The sequence below is a fragment of the Camelus dromedarius genome, chromosome 28 (genome assembly GCF_036321535.1).
Source record: "Camelus dromedarius isolate mCamDro1 chromosome 28, mCamDro1.pat, whole genome shotgun sequence".
NCBI classification, from domain to species: Eukaryota; Metazoa; Chordata; class Mammalia; order Artiodactyla; family Camelidae; genus Camelus; species Camelus dromedarius.
In genome coordinates, this window is record NC_087463.1 from 15,483,356 (window position 1) to 15,503,680 (window position 20,325).

The 20,325-nt window shown below is 44.4% G+C and overlaps 1 protein-coding gene across 3 annotated transcripts; it reads left to right on the forward strand.

Moving 5' to 3' along the window:
- The first annotated feature begins 326 nt into the window (after positions 1-326).
- GRP (gastrin releasing peptide) lies at positions 327-10,973 on the forward strand. 3 transcript variants are annotated; one of them, XM_010979979.3, is made up of 3 exons: positions 327-519; positions 5,773-6,015; positions 10,547-10,973. In XM_010979979.3, the coding sequence occupies exons 1-3, from the start codon at positions 381-383 to the stop codon at positions 10,603-10,605; spliced, it is 441 nt and encodes a 146-aa protein (XP_010978281.1). In that variant the 5' UTR covers positions 327-380; the 3' UTR covers positions 10,606-10,973. The 3 variants fall into 3 exon arrangements, with proteins under 3 accessions (XP_010978281.1, XP_010978282.1, XP_010978283.1); XM_010979980.3 differs by having other exon boundaries at positions 10,568-10,973; XM_010979981.3 differs by having other exon boundaries at positions 5,773-5,996.
- Positions 10,974-20,325: the final 9,352 nt, after the last annotated feature.

Consider the following 20,325-nt stretch of genomic DNA (forward strand, 5'->3'; position numbering starts at 1 on the left):
TGTTGGAGCGAAGGCGTCGAGGATGGGAAGAATTCATCCAATATGGGGAAGGCGGACGGGACTATAAGGACAGTGTACACTCAGCCTTTTCATCACACGGCGGGGAGATGGATGATTTTCCTAGATTGTTATTCCAGCGCCCAGGCTCACTATAGGGAGACGTCAGAGCGCTCGGGTCCGCGGTGGGGGAGCCCCCAGCCCCCCCCCCCCCGACCCGGGCTTGCATATAAAGTCGGGGCGACCGTGGAGGCTGCAGCAGTGGCGCGGGCGGCGGCGGGGGCGGCGCTGCTCCGAGGTCCTGGTCCTCCCGTCTCTCCGCGGGGAGAGCGCACTCTCCGCGCAGCCACGCCGAGGCGCTCCGAGGGCTTCCCGCCAGGACCATGCGCGGCCGCGAGTTCCCTCTCGTCCTGCTGGCGCTGGTCGTCTGCCAGGCGCCCCGGGGGCCGGCCGCCCCGGTGTCGGCAGGCGGAGGGACCCTGCTGGCCAAGATGTACCCGCGCGGCAACCACTGGGCGGTGGGTGAGTGTCCGGCGCGCTCTAGCCCAGGCGGGAGCTGCCAGCCGCAGGGGCCCGTCTCCCCATGTCAGCGTTTCTGCGGCTCGGCGGTGGGGGCTGGGTTTGCTCGGACCTTTTCTACTCAAACACCAACCCGGTTATCCCAAAGCTCCCCCCTGCCCTTCTGCATCCTGGGAAGCCGTCGGTCCCTGGGCAGCCTCAGACTGGTCCCTCGATCCTTTCCCGCTCTCTTTCCTCTTCCCCAAGACATCTGAACCGGCGCGCAGCTCTCCAAAATCCCAACCCACACGGAGATCACCCTCCCTCCGCACCTCCCAGCACCTCATTTTGTCCGCTGAATCTCAGTCCTGCCTGGCACGGTTCTCTCTCTGAACAACTTTGGGGAGCTGGGTCCCCGAGCACCTCTCGGAGCCCTGCTCCAACCCGGCGGCTGCGCCATTGCGCCCGGCAGAGCCACAGGTGTGGGACCTGGGGCGCGTTGCCCGCCCAGGATTTCAAATCTGTTCGGCGAGCTGCGCCTGAATCTCGCTTCTATCTGAGGCTTGGCTGAACTTTCTCGGTCCGTTTTTTTTGCCTTTGCAGCGATTGTCTTTTCTTGCCCTTTTGCCCAACCCTTCCTCTTTCTATCCAGCAGGCTCGGCGCTTCAGGAATCGCGCCTGGTTTCCACACTGATCCCGGATTTCTGTCCTCTTAAGTCCCTGCTTTTCTCTGCTTCTCTTGACCCCGCGACCTCGCTCTCTCCCCTAACTCCTTTCCCCTTCTCCCTGCCTACAAGTCCTGCTTTTCAGGCACCGGCTTGGAGGTTCGCTTGTCCTGGCCCCGTAACCGCAGGGACTTGTACCGGGTCGAGGGCGGCCGAGCACGCACCCGCTGCTTCTCTGCGGCTGGGAGGCAGGTAGTGGCCCCTCAGCTTCGCGCTTATGGAGCATCACCCCGGGGCTCTTGGTCCAGCCGAGTTTAGCCTCTGGCAATCGCAAAGCGTCCGACTTCCTCAGACACCTCCCCACAAAGCCATCTACAACAATCTCAACATTTTCCGGGAAGCTGGTCGATCCCTAGAGAGATTTAAGGTGGTGTGTGTGTGTGTGTGTGTGTGTGTGTGTGTGTGTGTGTGTGTGTGTGTGTGTGTGTGTGTGTGTGTGTGTGTTTCACGATTTCCTGAGTCATCTACTTGGGAGTGGCATAGGGTGTGTTGGAAAGATAATTGCTAATTCAACTGCCAGAGGATTCAGTTTCTCGGTGTGAAGACAAGGAAGAATTTAGGGGAGTGGTGAGGCTAAAGCTGTCACGTCCTCAGCTCCTCTGCTTTGTGTGTTTCCGGAGCTCCGGGTTGCAATAGGATTATTTTCATTATTACTGAAAGAATCATTTGCCAAGTCTTGGCAACCCTAGGGATGAAGTATTCGTCATGTCTGTGGGGGACTCGGAACACAGGAGCCTGGTATAGAGAGGAGAGGTTTCTATGGGTGAAAACCCCTGCATTTCAAGAGAAAAGGATGCTTAGAAGGTGTTAAAGAAGCCAAACTCAGAATTGATCCTTAAAAAGGGGTTCTGGGAGTTTAGATCGAGGCCATTGTCCAGTCCAGACATGAGCTAGGGGAATGAAATTTCCAGATTTCCAGCCTCTTTTTGCTCATCTGTATTTTTGTACTAAAAAGGCTTATTGTTAGGTAGCCCCTGCAGGCCAAATGCAGGACAAGAGAGTTAGCTGAGAAGCTAGAATCATGTTATTTCTAATGCCAGCCAGCCCTGACTGCTGTCTTTCCTGAGCACATCTGTCCCCAGGTGTTTAGGATGCCTGTCATTTAATCACCCTTCATGGTGGAACTTGGGCATTCCCAGACCAAAAATACACTGACCAGTGACACCCCCAAATTGTCTTATTTTCTTATCTGTTCTCAATCACACTCTTCTCCCTTTTTCTCCCTTGGCTGACTGTGCAGAGTTGATGAGGAACGAGGGAAGGAAGGAGGTGACGTAGAAAATTGCGTTTGGGTTTAAAATGACGTTGCAGTGGGGAAAAAGTTTGCTCTGGGTAGACATGCCCTTTGTTGGAATATGAGCATTCACAAGCGTGAATGACATTGTTAGATTTTATATGGAGCCTTCTGCTCTCTGAAGTAAATGCCTATCCTCCTCAGTCATGGAGGACACGCAATTTAGTTTTAATTAAAGCAAACTGGAGCTCCATATTGCCGTCCATGAAGAAGCTGTCAGCACAAATTTGCAGGTTTGTTAAGTGGATTGCTTCTTCCAGCTGAGAGAAACGTGATGTGGTCATGGAACACAGTTAGCAGACTGAAAACCAACTCTTCTCTGGCTTGATGTTCATGGAAATGTTTCGTGTGTGATGAAAATATAGGTTAACACCAATGCTAGTGACTATCACCTGTGCTCCCACGAAATGTTTCTGGTCATGGCTCTAACTCTGATGCGAAGTGTGTCGTGGAAGGTTGAGTTCTGAACACTAGTGTTCAGCTGCAGAATCGCTTTACATTAATTGAGCTGCCCCAGAAACTGTGAAAAACAGCTGAAGTATCGCTCCAGAAAAATCAGCTCTTAGAAGTACTCAACACTTTGTCTTAATGTGTATTTTCTGAAGTTAGGTAATCTTCAAGTTTGGAGTTCAAGACAATTCTTTTATGTGTCATGCCTGCCATTTTAGTGGTATTTTTAAGTGATTCAAAGGACAAAAGCTTTTTCCTCCCTCTGGCCAAGGTTTTATTTTTTCAAGTGCCTGTCATTTGTCTATGCTGAGATCTCCATTATTATGATATGGACACATAACAAATGATGATGGGAGAAGAGGTGGAAGTGGGCCTATCATCCACGTTGCCATGGAAACCATTATTTAGTTGATGGTAACTAGCTCAGAAGTGCATTAGGACCCAGGAAATGTGTGTCTCCCTGCGATGTTATAGATGGCATACTTTTCTCAATAACCGGTCTGTGGGGCTAGGAAAGGGAGGCTAACGCCTACCCACCAAATACGCAAATACTGAAATTCAGTACAGTGTCCCCGAATTTATGTTAAATGTGGGATTTATGTTAAACCAATCACAGAATGGAGGCCCATTTTATCATTCCATTTTAGAAAAGTCCACACAGTTATTCAAGCATGACAAAAATGAAAGTCCTGTTAGGAAAACCATCTCCAGAGTCCCTCTGTTTCATTGGTGATAACGCCTTTCTCATTTCCAGCATTCTAACTAGATGATAGGCAATGACGAAGGACGAGAGTGACTGAGATCATTACTGGGAGCATCAGATTGTAATCCCACTTTCCCATTATCATAATTCAATTTCCTCCATGTAAATAAAGCCAAATGATTCGCCACTTCCTGGGAAGTTGTGCAACACAGTCATTACTATGGCTAAATGCAAGGTTATTTAGTGGAGACCCGGGCACCGGGTTGACCCAGCAGACAAGTGAGGAACCAGTCTTTCAGGATTTCACTCCTTCAGTTGGGACCACGTCCTCAATAGTCTTAAAATTGCATGAGGTGTCAGGTCGTAAGTGACTTGGCAAATGCTCACACTGCAATGTAGTAAAACCTCATTTTTAGGCTCCCCAGTACTCACAGAATTAATTTTTCTGGGTTACATAATGACATTGTGATATACGATCCCCATTCCTTTTAAAACATTTGAAAGTCTTTTGTAGACGCTATCCTGATTTCCAGGCCCCAGAATGATTTCTAACTGGCTTAGGTTCTCAGGAAGTTCAAAGACACTTCAAAGCAGTATTATATTCTAGAGTCTGGACTGTGAGCTGATTTTAATCCTAGAATCTTTACTTACATGTGTGTGATCTTTGGCAAGTCTCATTTTCATCAAATTGATCACGATGCGGATCAAATGAAATAATCTGCATCTGTAACATCCTGTTAACTGCACATTGGAGTACTCACACAAGCAATAAAGTCACGGTGGGGGCTCTCTGTTGGGGGACAGAGCTGCTAGAAGCAACTGAGGTCTGTCAAATATTATTTCCATGATGTTTGCCTTTAATGCTTCTAATGCCAGTCAACACTGGAGCCACAAAGAGCTCTTCCCTTGTGAACTTTAAATCAAAAGCACCACAGTTTTACTAATGTTAGAAATTTGAAAGTGCTGTAAAACCCAGTTACGGAGAAATGGGAAAAATCAACTAAAGAAAGTAAATTAGGCAATGTGAGTTTATTTAAGCAATGGGCTGAAGTGTTAAGAACTCAGACCTTGAATTCCATGCCCCTTTCTGACCCTATGGTAATCCCCATTTGCACACATGAATTTCCATGTTTTTAGCGGTTTGGCCTCCTGCACGGCAACTTTCATTTGTTTATATGACAAGTACACATCCTTGGAGCCACTGATAGACTTCTGCTGATGATTTTATACCTTTGTGAGAAAATTCTGCATTTAGGTGACTGAAAAGTGTTGGTCAGAATTTGTTTTCAACTTGTCTTTCATTACAAACTGCATTTCCCAGGTGTCATTTCAAGGTTCAACCTCAGCTAAAATGCTAAGAAAGTTTAGTTGGAAAATTCCTTTGGTACATGGATGGGTATTACAGGTAAGAGGAAAGCAACATCTTTTTAATCACACAGAGGAAAGCATGGAGACCTGTCTTTTCAGGAGCAATTCAAAATTGACTGGGGAAGGTGTCCAAACTCCATCATTCAGCTGGAAATAAAATCCAGTGCACACAGAGTTGGTGATAAAATTTCAGATATGGAAGGTTCCTTAGATGTCAGCTAGTCCAACATGTTCGTTTTATTGTTGATAAAATTGAAGACTGGGGATGCTAAGTGACTTGACAGAGGTCACCTAGCTAATTAGCAGAGGGGCTGGGACCAGACCCAGGGCTCCTGAGTTGCAGTTCTGAAGTCTGTCCACTCATTAAGCATGTTGAGCAAGGAGCAAAGTCTGTCAGTCATTTATGAACTAACTCCTGATAGTAAAATGCTATCTATCCAGCATTTAGGAGGGAGCAGCACAAACACAGTTGGTGTCCTTTTTAATTTCTTGTTCATTCATTCCCCAGGGTTACATTTGTGACCTTCTGTTTTTGTTTGTTTGTTTGTTTTTGAACCAGAGTATATGCTTCTTTTATTTCTTTATGAATGTGGCACCAAACGTTTTAATTGAAGCACAGTTGCTGTACAGTATTGTGTAAGTTACAGGAGTACAACACAGTGATTTGCAATTTTTAGTTATATTCCATTTATAGTTATTATAAATATTTGCTGTATATTGTTTCTGTTTTTGAACAGGACACTTAATGGGAAAAAAGAGCACAGGAGAGTCTCCATACGTTTATGAGGGAGGGAGCATGAAGGAACAGCTGAGGGAGTACCTTCACCGGGGAGAAGCTACAAGGAATTTGCTAACCCTCCTAGAAGCAAAGGGGACCAGAGGCTATCAGCCGACTCAGTGGGAGCCCCTGCGCATCCGCCAGTCTACTTGGGGTTCAGAGGACAGCAGCAACTTTAAAGACGTCAGTTCAAGACTCAAAGGTATACTGAACATCCTGGGGAAGTGGGGGTTGGGCGGGTGGGGTGGGTGTGGGAGGTAATGGGGAGAGTTGGGAGCAGGGGAGGTTTGAGCAGGGAAGAAGTAGACTGTTTAGAGGCAAGCCTTCCGGAAGACACCAGTACATGCTGAGAAAATGAGCAGACAATCCCCATGCTAGCTTTTCTTTTCAGCATAATTGATTATTTTTCCTCTTAGCACATCAAACTCCAATTGAGGTGTTTTATTTTCTATTGTGCATTGATGGGATTTAAAAAAAAAGTCTGCCAGGCCCTACCAGAGTATTTGTAGAGTGAGGTTGTAGATTATTTGAGTTCATCCCTGTGGGTCCATAGATATGTTTCTTTTTGATGAACACTAGAGGAAGGGCCTATTCATGGATGCTTTTAGAAGACAGCATTTTTGCTGCCTGCATTTTATGCAGAGTAGTCCTCCTTCCTATTTGTTCCAAGATTACCTTGTTCAGGCCTCAGCCTAATATTTCAAAACTTGGTGAACATATCTAAGGTCAACTGATTTGTTCTCTATGTGTTTTTATAGAGAATAAAGGAAAAGAATGATAGAAAATTGGGATTGTTTAGATGCAAAGACAGACAGGAAACAAGATAAGAGAGAGAATAAAATTTATAGGAAGAAAGCCAGGCAACTGAAAATGATGTGATTATCATTAACTTTTAAGATGTTTCCATGAAATTTATGATAAAAGGCAAAACTAATCTTTGCAATACAATTCATAATAATAATCGCTAGTTTTGGTGAGGATTTTCTATAAGCCAAGTACTGGCTGAATCAGTTTCCCTCCATTTCCTCTGGTGATGCTCACAGCGGTCCTAGGAGAGAGATTCCAGAAGGTGCTTTTAGTCTCTCCATTTTAGACGGGAGGAAACTGAGACTTTTCAAGGGAAAAGCCCATGCTGTCTGCCTCGGACAGTCTGCTGCCATGTGAGGCATCTTCTGGGAATGGTCCTCATTGATCTTAAATACGAGGATGCAGGATGCAATAGTGTGCAGGAGCAGCCTTGCTTCTCACTGTTCCTGGCAATAGATGACATTGTGTTTCACTCAGGGACCTTGGGGAGCTCGCACCGTCCCTCTTTCGTGATGGTTAACTCTGATTGATGGCTCCTGGACAGAGGCTCAGGGCTGATTTGGCCTGGCCTTGGCTGGCTTCTCCAGAGGGAGGTTTTACGTTTCCCTACTCTTCCATTTACTGTGGATTCTCCATGCTAAATGCAAACGAAATGTTCATTTGTTGCATTAAGCACCTAGAGAGAAAGTCTCTCGTAGCCTTCATTCAGGAAGAAAATCTGGATTACATCAGCCAATACAGAAATAAGAACCAGCTTTGTACAAAGCCCTGAGTGAGTGATTCTCTTGTCCACGCCTGTGTTATAGGAGTCACAGGTGTTGTGTGACCAGCTCCCTCGTCTGTCAGTGGATTACGGGGCTTTAAGGGCTCCAGGAATTTGTAACTGACTTCTTGGCCCCTGGTTGGCCTCGCCTCTTCTTGGTCAAGTGCTTTGCTGGACTACCTGTGGGTGATGTCCAAAGGCAGTGCCTTCTCCTTTGTCTGAAGAGTAACAGCGATCACCACCACAAAACCCTCTAGAATAACTTTACAAACGCTGAAATGGACTTGCCCCCATCACTCATTCATAAACCCCCCCCCCCCACACACACACTCTATCATGGAATTAATCTATAGTCCTTCAGTTTGAACCAAACAACACCCACTTTGAGTTGCTTTATTCCCCCAAACCTAGCTCTGTATAACTTTGGAACGTTTTGAAAAATGTAACTCCTTCCTCAAGGATCAAAATTTTTCTGCCATCTTCAGAAGGGTGTTCTGTCACCCCTGGAGGCAATTATAAAAGGTCTCCGAGTGGCACTTCTACAGGACGGGCTGAGTGTTCATTTGCAGAGAGTGACTTCAGGGGGATGTTTACCGGTATACAGTGTGAGCTGAAAAAAGTCGTCTTTTTATAATCAGGCCTTTTCTATTATATCTTTTTGTGCTTTGTTTTTCTTTTTACAAGTTTAGAAAGCCCATCCCTCTTCATTCTGCCCCATATTGAATAATTAGCTATTGCACACTTCGGTACCATTCTTTTGGCTATATTTCCCAGCAAGATGAAAAACAAATTCAATGGTTTCATCTTTGCAGAGACCAAACCAGTTTATCACTCCTCTTTAGAAACTTCACCTCAATGAAAGTATGTTGATATGAAGATTGAAAGCATCCTGCAATTACCTTATTCACAAAGAGGAAGTAACAAGAGAATAGTTCTATTAGAAATCCTTGTATCTTTTGGTGTTAGAAAGAAGTTTAATAATTTAGCTGAGCATGACCAGAATTAGCAGCAGGGATTTTCAGAGGCTGAAGACTTTTCTTAAAATTAAAAACTACTCATATATGCTCCCCTCTCCCATTTTAGTAATAAAACATGGAGTCCTGTTGCCAAATCTCCCAGAGCCGTAGTTAGAAACTGAGCATCTTCCTATGTTTTGATGACAAAGTTATTTACTGGATTCAGAAAAGCTTCATGTAAATGTGCACTGAAGTTTGGCGACTATATCATGGCGAACAAGCTCTAGAACTTTATTAGCAATTATGGCCAATAATTTTCAAGGTTAACCTTAATCTTTTAACTATTCCCTTCCTGCAAAAAAAAAGAGTTGATGGAACGTTCCCCCTATGGTTTCTAAAACAAGAAACAGTGTTCAGGGCTTAATCCATAGTCCCGGATGTGCCTGAGGGTTGTCCTGAGTTTCAGTAAAGGTTGAAGGTGGACTCTGGGTTCCTTTTATAATTTGGACCCAGTTCATTGTTTTTTGCAGCCTAGGCTTTTTTTCTCTTTTTTGCTGGACGTGAAGAAAGGGACCTGGGAATGCACTGCAGAAGGTGTTATGGAAAGGACGTAAATGTACAACTTTGCCCTCTCTTTCTTTTCCAATTTTTTAAATCGAAATATAGTGTACAATGTTTCAGTTTCTGGTGTACAGCATAATGTTCCAGTCATATATATATATACACACATATTTCTTTTCATATTCTTTTTCATTATAGATCATCATTCTAAGTGAAGTAAGCCAGAAAGAGAAAGAAAAATACCATATGGCCTCACTTTTAAGGGACCGTTCCCATTGTCCCATCAGATCAGCACAGAAAATAGAAAGCTTTTGTATGTGAAAAGCTCCAAGGGAAGCTCCAAATATAGGAAAAGCAACATACAATCAAGAATAACTAAAAAGCTTCTGATTCCCCGGACCGTGTCTGTGGAGCAGAGCGAGGTTGGCTCCCACCTCCAGTACAGCTCCCGCCTTCCCACACCCAAACCAGCAACCCTCCTCCAGCCTCCAGGTCCTAGGTTACACAGTTTGTCTTTTCCTTGTCACTTTATTTCCACTCTCTTGAGCCAAATTCTCAGATTCAGTATTTTGAACCAGTGCAGGGGACAACCACGCGTCCTGTCCCTCATCCTCAGCTGGCCCCTTTTTATGACCAGTGGCTCATACTGCGAGATGGATGGCAGCCTCTTTGGGCAGGCTGGTGACCCTTAATGGTGCCTCCTGGGCTCGTGGAGAAAAGCGAAGCTAATTGGCCTGTTTGGGAATGGAACCCCAGGCCCTGGCCTCATTATCACTTGGTCAGAACAACTGAGCCACAGAGCAGGCAATAACTGATCTGAGCAGCTCAGCGAGTCCTTTATTAGGAATAAATGGCTGATCTGGACATTGGGGAACCTGAATTGCCCAAGAATCTTGGAAAGTGTAATAAGCTCTACTCCGGATGAAAAGTGTTTTCTCGTCTCAGTGGGTAAAGGGTGCTACATGGGAACGGAAGGGTTTTAAAATGATAGCTACTCATTCTTTCTTTGGTGTTAATTTGAACAGAAGCCACAACAAAAACAAACCGCAATCAGTTTAGGATTGGCAGAAACCCAAATTAACTCCTCGTCCCAAGTTGCCCACACAACTACCATTTACAGTCATGTGTTTATAATGTGTAATTGTGTAATTCATAAACTAGCTTTGATTTGTGGAACGAGGCACTGCCGACAAGGCGAAGTAACAAAATTCCACATTCCCTCATAGTTCCTCTACCTGGTTGCTACTTGAGTAAAAAATTCCTGGGGATAATACATTTAATTTCCAACATTGATCAAAATATACTTGTGTAGTCATATCAGGGCACAACTTAAGCTAATATAACAAAAAGACCTGAAAATACAGTGTCTCCTAAAAAGGAGGAAGTTGATCTCTCTCCCAGGGGACAGCTGCGGTTCTCAAGCATGAACATGCTCAGAGTCACCTGGAGGACTTCTGCGAGCACAGATCACTAGGTCCCATCCTCATAGTTTCCAGTTCAGTAGATCTGGGATGGACCGAGGAATCTGCCTTTCTACCAAGCTCCCAAGTGATGCTGATGGTTTGTTGGGAATGGATTTACTTTTAGTATTAGGGCTTTGGCATCACGAACTACATTTGCTTAAACTCTTTCTAATATTTTTTAAGTTGGTGGACTCTCTGCTCCAGGTTCTCAACGTGATGGAAGGAACCCCCAGCTGAACTGACAATGACGATGGCGACCTCTCTCAAAGAAGCCAAACAAAATCCTTAAGAGACTGCGTTCTATGGGCATCCATTCTCCTGGATCAGCAATGAGTTTCCTTTGTGCAAAATACTTAACTATTCTTGTATCTTTCAACTTTGACTAAAGTCATGATTTTCAAGCAGCATATCTTCTGGTTTGAACTTGTTTGCTATGAATAATTGTCCATTCAAGAGTCTTCCAATGAATGCTCTTTACGTGTAGGCTATTTGTCAGTTAGATTCTAGGCCCCAGCCTGTTCCCATTCACAATAAAAGCTTAAACACCTTGCCCAAAGGGCAGATAGTTCTCTTATTTCGATTCCAAATGAGAGGAAAGTGATTAACACAGATAAACTAACAGCTTGATAAAGAACCTGTATGCTCTTTGGTGAGGCAGGCTGTATTTTTAGTTCTCCCCTCTGAAAGCCACTGACTGAATCCTTGTAGGGACTTAGAGCCTTTCTAGAGGCTACTGCTAGAAACTCAGACATGAGCATTTATCATGACCATTGGATGGGCTGGGTTGAAGATAGAGGCTGGCCTTACATTCATCACTTAATAATTCCCACTTCTTCAGCCCTTATCATGACCAGGTATAACACGACCCACGTTATCAATAGTCTCCTTGTAACAGTTTTATAAGCTGAGAATGATACTTCTCACCCAAGAGCTGAGGAAACCAAGAGATAGAGAGGTCAGCAGACTTGCCCAAGGTCCCATAGTAGATGGAACTGGGATTCAAAGACCTAAAGTCACCAGATTTTCTGTAGCATCTGACAATTTTTCTATTACCATTTTTTGAGCCTCCCTCTCAGTAAATTTGATCTCAGCAAGAAGCACTGTTTCTTCAAATTTCCATCACCAGCCTGGGAGGAGAAGCCCCTGCTGCCAGATTTAGTCAGTGCTGTAGCAAGCGAGGAAGATGAGTTCGAGAGATTCCCTTCCACTCTCGGAGAACGTGGCCTGGCGGTTCATAACACTCCCCCGTTCCATTTTTATCGTGACATTCACACATTCACAGATTTTAAAGCTTGCCATATGTTTAGATTTTCTCTATTTGGGGAAATCACATTTGAAACAGTGAAGGGAATTAACTTGCCTTTGTTTGATTAGCAAAAAAAGTCACAAAAGAGGTGATGTGTTCTAGTTTCTTTTGAAACCGCGTTGATTCACTGCGTATACAGAGCCAGACCCGGGGAAAACACGTGAGGTGTGTTTTCAGTGTCCTGCCGCCTTCCTCGTCTTGGGACCCTCCTGGGCCTCTTTCCCAAGAACTCCATCCTGAGCTGTGTCCACTAAGGCCTGCGTGCAGCTAACGCTGAAGGCGTCGTCTCCATCACAAGGGTTTGCCCCCCAGCAGGAATAGGGGTGAAAACAATCTTCCAGACCCAGGGACCATTTCCCTAGTGCTGACGTTTCAGGCCGGGAGAGGAAGGCAATGCTCCTGGAATAACCCCATCAAGACGGTCACTTGTTTGGTTGTTTCACCAGAGTAGATGTGACCCCGGGTTTTAGCTGCATTCAGTTTTTGCCTCATGCATTCTGACCAAGAGGCAAGAACTGCTCACTCCAATCCCCTGAGGCTGGCAGGCTCCTCTGTACCAAGCTCAGGTTAAGATTAGAATCGCTTTAGTTAAGAGATTTAGCTTTCCTTCCACAGAGAGCTTCCCTGAACCCTTGTTTGCAAGTGGAGTCCTGTCACATACCCGTGTGTGCCTACTGGGTCAGGGAATTTTCAGAGGCAGATAGTGGCATCCACCTTGAGTTGTTTAAGCACAAAAGGAAAACTTTATGAGAGGATAGCAGGCGGGGAAGACCAGAGAGAAACAGGCTCAAGGCTGAACTTCCATGTTCAGTGCTCAAAGCCAGGTCTCCAATAGGGTGATGAGGCGGTGGCCATGAATAAGCATCATAAAGAAGTGCCTGGTTGGCACTCTCTTCCACTGCCTCTGACAGTCCCCATGCCTGCAGCATTTTGCCCCTGAAACTCTCTTCTACTGTTGGCTTACTTCGAAACCAGAGTATTGGATGCCTGTATCTGATTGGTAGAGTCTCAGTCACGTGCCTGCATCTGTGAGGGAAATGTAGTTCTTAAGATTCTACTTTGGGAACATGGGACTAAAATTGTGGGATCCTATCAAAAAGAGAAGGTATTTAAGATATGGTCAGGCATGTGTAACAGCTGTCCCCTGCCCCTTTTGCTAAAAAAAAAAAAAAAAAAAAAAGAATTTCCTCTTTGATTTCTGCCCATTCCTATTCTAGAGAACGGTTAACATCCAGCCTGGGATTCTGGGAAAGGAAGAGCCTGGTGGCTGTGTGTGCACACAGCAAGGAAGAAAGAGTGCTTTTAAGGGGCAACAATATAGGGGAGGGTATAGCTCACTGGTAGTGTTTGTGCTTAGCATGCATGAGGACCTGAGTTCAATCCCCAGGACCTCCATTAGAAAGATAAAGAAACAAACAAACCTTATTACTTCCCCTCTAAACAAATTTAAAAATTTTTTTTGAAAAGAGGCAACAATATTTAGGAATCCATGCAGCAAAGCAGGATAATCAGGAGGAAGAATCCAAAAGGGAAGAAAACAATAACTGCTTTCAAATTTATTCTTTTAAAAGCACAGTCTTTTTCTTTTAACTGCTAATGGGATTGCTCTGCGTAATTTAGCAGTCTTTGCTTATGATCAGAGGCTCACTAAGACACTAAGCAGGCATTTCAAGCAGGGCAGTATACCGTTTCTGGCCCCACAATGACCACCTTTCCATTCTTATTGGGAATATTTGATCACCACCGAGCATGCTAACCTAGCTTGGATGTGTAGAGAGTAATCTAAGTAAAATATGACTTACATAATTCATTTCCTCAGCCGGAGGCTGCTTTAATCAGACAGTATGAGATAGCTCTTCAAGGGAAATCCACAGCAGTAAACTCTTGCCATTCCAAAGCAGAAACACTGTGGTCTTTGGATGCTCTGAAAAGGCTCCTAGCTGGACACTCCGCGGGCCTTTGTCTTCCAATAAATCACCCCCTTAATTAGACCCAAGTAAAACCCAGAGACATCTATTTCTCCCCAGTTCTCCTTCCACTCTACTTGGCCCACATACTTTATATAACGTATAACCTGACTGATGAAAGAGGAAGAGCTAACCGCAGGTGGATGGGGAGAGCCTCACCGGAGAGAACAGGAGTGTTTCTGCCCTTCTGCTCGGACACTCAGCATGCACTGCCCGGGCTTCTCCACGGCTGTGGTCCCCGTGCTGTGCCTTAGACCTCCAGAATGGACTCATCCTGCAAACTCTGTACCCTTTGACCAACTTTTCCCCATTTGCCCCGCTCCCCAGCCCCTGACAACCACCATTCTACTCTGTTTCTGTGAGTTTGACTCTTTTAGATCCTACATATTAGTGAGATCATGCAGTATTTGTCTTTCTGTGTCTGCTTAGTTCCCTTAGCATCATGGCCTCCAGGTTCATACATGTTGTCACAGATGACAGGATTTCCTTCTTTTTAAGGCTGAATAATATTCCATTGTCTCTAAATACCACGTTTTATTTATCCATTCATCCATTGACGGATATTTAAGTTGTCTCCGTAGCTTGGCTATTGTGAGTATTGCTGCAATGAACACAGGAGTGCACATACCTCTTCAAGATGCTAACTTCATTTCCTTTGGGCACCCAGAAGTGGGACTGCTGGACCGCATGGTCATTCTAACCATGGCCTTGCTTCTCTTTGCCCTGTGATCAGACTCATTAAACTAATTCATAGATGATGAATGGATGATTCCACATGACTCTAGATGGAAAAGACACTATTTTGTAGACCTTCTGGAATGACCATTGTACCAGCTAGGATACCTTTGGCTGTTAGTAACAGAAAGCCCTCAACTCAAATTGGCATGAAAGAAGATTTATTATTTCATATACCAGAGCTCCAGAGGGAGGTGGGATTCAAGCTTGTTGAGTTCAATTTAATTCAGTGGCTCAACTATATTGTTGAGAATAAGGGTCTTTCCGTCTTCCTACTCTGCCACCAGGGTTCAGATCTGTCCTTAAGCTGACTTCTCTCATGGTCACAAGATGGCTGCTGGAGTTCCAGGTGTCACATCCTGACATGACAACATTCAAAGGAAGAAGAGAGGCTACTTCTTTTCAGGCTTCACCTTATTAATAGTGATGAGTCCTTTCCTAGAGGTCTCTAAATCCCTTGCACCTCAGTGACCAGCTGGGTCATATGCTTATCCTAATCCTACCGCTAATGAAGAGAACCAGACCACCACAATTGACCTCACTGATCAGGATTTGCCAGTGAGTCACGTGGGAAGAGGGGCAGGAACCTAAACAGAGTGGAGACTCTCTCAGTAAGGAAGGAGGGTGGAGTTGATGTGGGGTGGACTTTCAACAGCAACAAGCATGAATCTCATTTCTCGTGACCTCACATAACCCTGGTTCTATCAGGATAGCAGTTTCAAAGATTAGTCATTGCTATTAAGCGTAAACATGCTGGATTTTATTCTATTCTCAGATGCGCATGTAAAATCCTTCAGGAAGTTTTAAGACCATGAGTCCTTTAGAGCAAGTGATTGTCTGTTTTCCTTGCTCAAAGCACCTATATTGTGATTGCGTTTGACAGGCTGATTTTCCCTTTTAACTGAGCCTTTCTCGTCCTTTACACTTTTCTTTGCCTTGTAAGACAAGGGACTGTTACTCTAACAACGTAATAGCTCCTCTGGCTCTACCACTGAAATAAACAGAAATGAAAAGGAAATAGTTTCAAATTGTACTCTCCTCTGCCTGGCAGTTTCCCAAGATGTCTCAGCTAGAGATGGCCTCAAAGGACAGGCTGGGGGTTGAACTTGAATTTGAAAAAACAAAAAGCCAAAACCACCCAGATCAGATTGTAGAGCAGTTCTTTTTTTTCTACTTAACTCCTCGGGATGGAGGAAGGAAAGAAAAGTGAATAATTTAACTTAGTAGTCAGGAACTGTCAGCCTGTTGGTTGGATGTTTGCCTGGACAGTGTATTAAAAATTAATTAATCACAGACATTTAAATATCAAGGGATTTCAAGTGCAAATCCAGATGACAAACTTTTGCAAAACCAGAAGATCTGCCACTGGACCTGCTTTCCTTGAAGACAGTCAGAGCCTGATGCTACCCCGTGAACAAGAGCTCATGTTTTCCACTTTGCCACAGTCCCCTCCACACCCTAGTGTAACCTCTGCGAGCTTCGTTGGTTTACATTACCTGCCTGCCCACTCTAGGCATTGAGTTTATGGTCCCAGGTTGACTGTTTTATTTGTCAGGGGTAAGGGGACTACTCTGTGCTTTGTCCAACAATATTGTTTAAATTCCTGTTCGTGCCTGTGATTTTCTAGTTGCACATGCAGTGTTTTAGAAGGGTGTTTAGCACATGGTATTTGCTCTCCCAGCTGATTTGGAAGATTCACTCCTTCCTCAGCTGGTCACTGGGATACGGAAGGAAGGAAGCCTTGTCAAGGAGAGGCAACATTGCTCTTCACTCTGAAGTGCTACTGGTGAGCAGTTCTTAATAAGGGAACAGAGCCAGAGCAGAATCTAGTGGAGAGTTCGAATCAGACGCTGTTTCTGGAGATCCACTTGCTGAAGATCTCACTGTATACTGAAACAAAAACAAAGCAAAGCACTCGTCCTACATAGAAGTTGACGAGCTCCTTGGTCTGTGTTTGTGCTCTGCTTCACTTTATCCGTTTGTGAGATGACTGGAGGGACAGCTGTCATGGAACTGACCGACCAATCATTGCATAGAGGTTTTCGTGTCATAACAAAATTGTCACTGCTCCCGTGGATAATGAGGTTGAACTTGCAATGAAGACTTCAAGAGATCCCATATGATTTTGACAGGTGAAATGTTGACAGTGGAGAGTCCTGTGAAATACAAACCTCTCTGTCATATTTGGAAGACACCAGTAAATGTCCATGTCTGATCTTGACCCTGGTGGGGTGGGGGGAGGTGGCACTGGGCGTCCCTCAATCCCTCCTAACTTCCTGAGGGGCTGAGGCTTCACATTGGACTTATTCCCTCTCCTCTGCACGTTGTGGGCTGACTTTCTTCATTTGGGATGGTCCAGAAGCAAAATATGCTATCCAACCTTTAGCTGCATAAAGAAGCAATTCATTCCTTTAAACGTGCAGGAAATGTGGTACCGGCGTAACCGCAAGTCAGGTGACAACAAAATTCCGACTGTGGCCCTGGTGGGTTACCAGAGTAACTTGGAGCCTGCCTTACTTCTGGCGCTGCTGGGTAAGCTTGTGGTTTCCAAAGTGTAATCAAGGAAGTCTGCGGCAGTTACATAGTTGTTGAGGGGATTTAGTTTCTCGTAGACCTTAACCAGGATCTATCTGTTGGTTTTGTAGTCCCTGCTGAACCAGAAGGCTGATACTCAAAACAAATCCTTAATTTATTGATAAACCCAAGCCTGAAATGAAAATTCCTCTGCTTGTGCCCCCTTAATGAGTCCAAAATGAACCTCATCATCCTGGATCTCCTTCTAATGGAGATGGTTTTCCTACTGTCACATTGCTTGAAAGGTCTCAGTGCGCATCCTTGTTGCCTACCAACCCCTTATCCACATATGCTGTGTGAGCTTTTCAAAGTTCAAAGCAGATCATTAAACTCTCCATGGCCTGTCTTAATTCTTAGGCAGAAGGCCAGATCTTTAAAATGACTTACTGCTCGGCCTGATCTAGCCGCTGCCTCCAGCCTTACCTCTCACCACTGTGGGCTCATTGGACTTGTTTTAGTTCTGTTGATTCACCAAGCTATTTGCTACCACGGGGCCTTTGCACATTCTGTCGCCCCTTCTTCACCTTCAGATCTTGGCTTAAATATCTCTTCCTCAGAGAACCATTCTCTCTCATCACCACCCCTCCCAGATAGGTTAAACTCTGCCTTTTTTAACTGAAAATTTTGTGATGATTGTAGATTCATCCATGATTGTAAGAAATAATACAGAGAGATACTTTGTACAATTTGCCCGGTTTTTCACAAAGGTAATATTTTGCAAAATTATGGTACAATGTTACAACCAGGATTTTGTCATTGATATAATTCACTGATTTTATTCAGACTTCCCAGTCATACTTGTACCTGTGTGTGCATGTTTGTGTGTGTGTGTGTGTGTGTGTGTGTGTGTGTATGTGTGTTAGTTTCTATACACTTTCATCCCTGTGTAGGATCATGTTTCCACCATCACGGTCAAGACACTGAACACTCTCAGCACCACAGGACCCCTCTGCCACCCCCTACTCAGCCCTGACAACTGTGAACGTACCATGTATTTCCAAAACCCATCCTTCCAAAAAGATCATGGAACCATAAAGAATACAAATCTTTTGGAGTTAGCTTGCTTCCTTCAGCATAATTCCACCCAAATTCATCAAATTGCTGAATCTATTAATAGTTTATTCTTTTTATTGCAGAAAAGTCTTCCATGGTGTGTATGGACCATGGCTTACTTAAACATTCCCCTGTGGAAGGATATCTGTGTGATTCCAGTCTGGGGCTATTACAAATTAAGATGCTATGAACATGCTCAGACAGGTTTTTGTGTGAACATAAGTTTCCAAAACAGAGCCTTAAGCACCATATCCCGTTCCTCAGGCACAAGCCAGGCTGCTGGATCCCACTCCGGGCCTAATGATTTTGGGATACTTTGATCAGGCACCACCCAGCCTTAGCGCTCAATACTGCGGCCACACAAATAGATAAAGTACGTAAAACTATAGCAAGTCCCTGGTGGTACTGTCTCCATGCCTTTGTTGGTGCAGTTTCCCAGCACCAGTCTGCCCGTCTCCTCCATCACTGGGGTCACTAGATCACCTTCTTCGCCACTGGGCACTTTGTGGGGAAATACTTCCCCTTGGCTTCTGGCCTCCCCGCTGTCTTGGCCTTCCTCCCACCTGTCAGGCCTCCTTCCCTGTGTCTCCCTTACACGCTCCTCCTCCTGGCTTGTGCTGAGTCCTGGGAGCTCTCCAGGACCCCCTCTCAGGCTTTCTTCTCCTCTTTGACCCTCCTGTAGCAGTCTACTCACGCGACTTCCCACCGCGATGCTCCCCAAACTTCAGCTCAGCCCAGAATCTCGCCTCTGAACTCTCTTTTGAATGAACGAGACTATCTGATTTCCAACTATTACACAGAAAGCAATCAGCAAGTTTTCTTTAGTTCTGATCTTCTTTCCTTCTTTCTCTCTCTCATTTCTTTGTCAGTTGCATCACTTCTGTCATGTCAGGGCAGGTAATATTTCCATCCTGTTCTGTCGCTCCAAGTCCCACATTCGTTTCCCCTTAGTTGTATAGATTGCATATATTCAGGTTTGTCCACAGTTCTCTTGCTGTGGTGTTCTGTTACCTCCTGATTGGATGAAATCCATCCTCTAATATTTATCTTAAAAGAGGATCTTAAGAATGAATACTATTCCTTGAATTCTCGCTCATTCAAAAACTATTTGTTCATAGCCTCTATTCCTAGGGGAAAATCCATCGAGGCTCAAAATCTTTTCTTGAGTATCTTAACGATGTTCCATGCAGCTTCCACAACGATCTCATCTATTTGGAGCAACACTTACGCATTTTCTTTTTGTCGCCAAGTCATAACTATCTTCTAGTTACACTGACATTTGCATTTGAAGGTTTTGTTTATTTTGCATAAAATCTAGGAAGAGAAGTGAAGTGATGGGAAGAAGCAGCCTCACAATACTACGTTCATACAAGACGTCCAGCCTATGTGGCTCTTTTAAAGAGACGTGCCTTTGACTTTTCCTCTACCAGAGGGAGCAGATACCACTTTACCACTGAGGGAAAGCAGACCTGATCACCTCACACCAGTCAGCAGGACCGTCATTCAAAAGTCCATAAACGATAAATGCTGAAGAGGCTGTGGAGAAAAGGGAACCCTCCTACACTGCTGATGGGAATGTAGTTTGGTGCAGCCATTATGGAAAACAGTATGGAGATTCCTTAAAAAACTAAAAATGGAGAAAAAAAGACACAAATGAACTTATTTACAAAACAGAACCAGACTCACAGACATAGAAAAACAAACCTATGGTTACCCGGGGGGAAAGGGGGCGGGAAAGGATAAACTGGGAGTTAGAGATTTGCAGATAATAACTACTATATATAAAATAAATAAACAACAAGTTTCTACTGTATAGCACAGGGAACCATATTTACTATCTTGCAGTAACCTATAATGAAAAAGAATATAAAAAGGAATATATGTGTATATATATATATGGATGACTGAAACATGCTGTACACCAGAAATTGATGCAACATTGTAGACTGACTATACTTAAAAGTCAGACCTTGAAATTCCAAATAGATGATCTTGTTCAGTATTTCAGAACAACCACTAACAAAGATATTATGCAAATTATATACAGATTAGTAATTTCTGGTATATAAGTTAAGAACTAGCTCAAGGGCACCTGGTTTATAAAAACAGAAATAAAACCCATTCTTTTAAGTCCAAGGCAAGTTCTAGTTTACTATACCACAGCTGTCTCCCATAAGTACCCCAGAGTCAAAATGAGAGTTCCCTTCCTGGGACAGTTAGCATCTGTTCTTCCAGGAAGAAAGTGAATAAATAGAGCAGTTTTTAATCTCCTTTCCCATCTCTGAGCCTTAAGTATCATCAGCATCTCAGTCATTGGAGGGTGGCCA

Bases quoted from the DNA above. Each gene is read 5' to 3' on its own strand.
- GRP (XM_010979979.3), top strand. From the start codon at position 381: ATGCGCGGCCGCGAGTTCCCTCTCGTCCTGCTGGCGCTGGTCGTCTGC. The intron at 520-5,772 runs GTGAGTGTCCGG...GTTTTTGAACAG, and splicing joins CGGCAACCACTGGGCGGTGG to GACACTTAATGGGAAAAAAG. The intron at 6,016-10,546 runs GTATACTGAACA...ATATTTTTTAAG, and splicing joins CGTCAGTTCAAGACTCAAAG to TTGGTGGACTCTCTGCTCCA.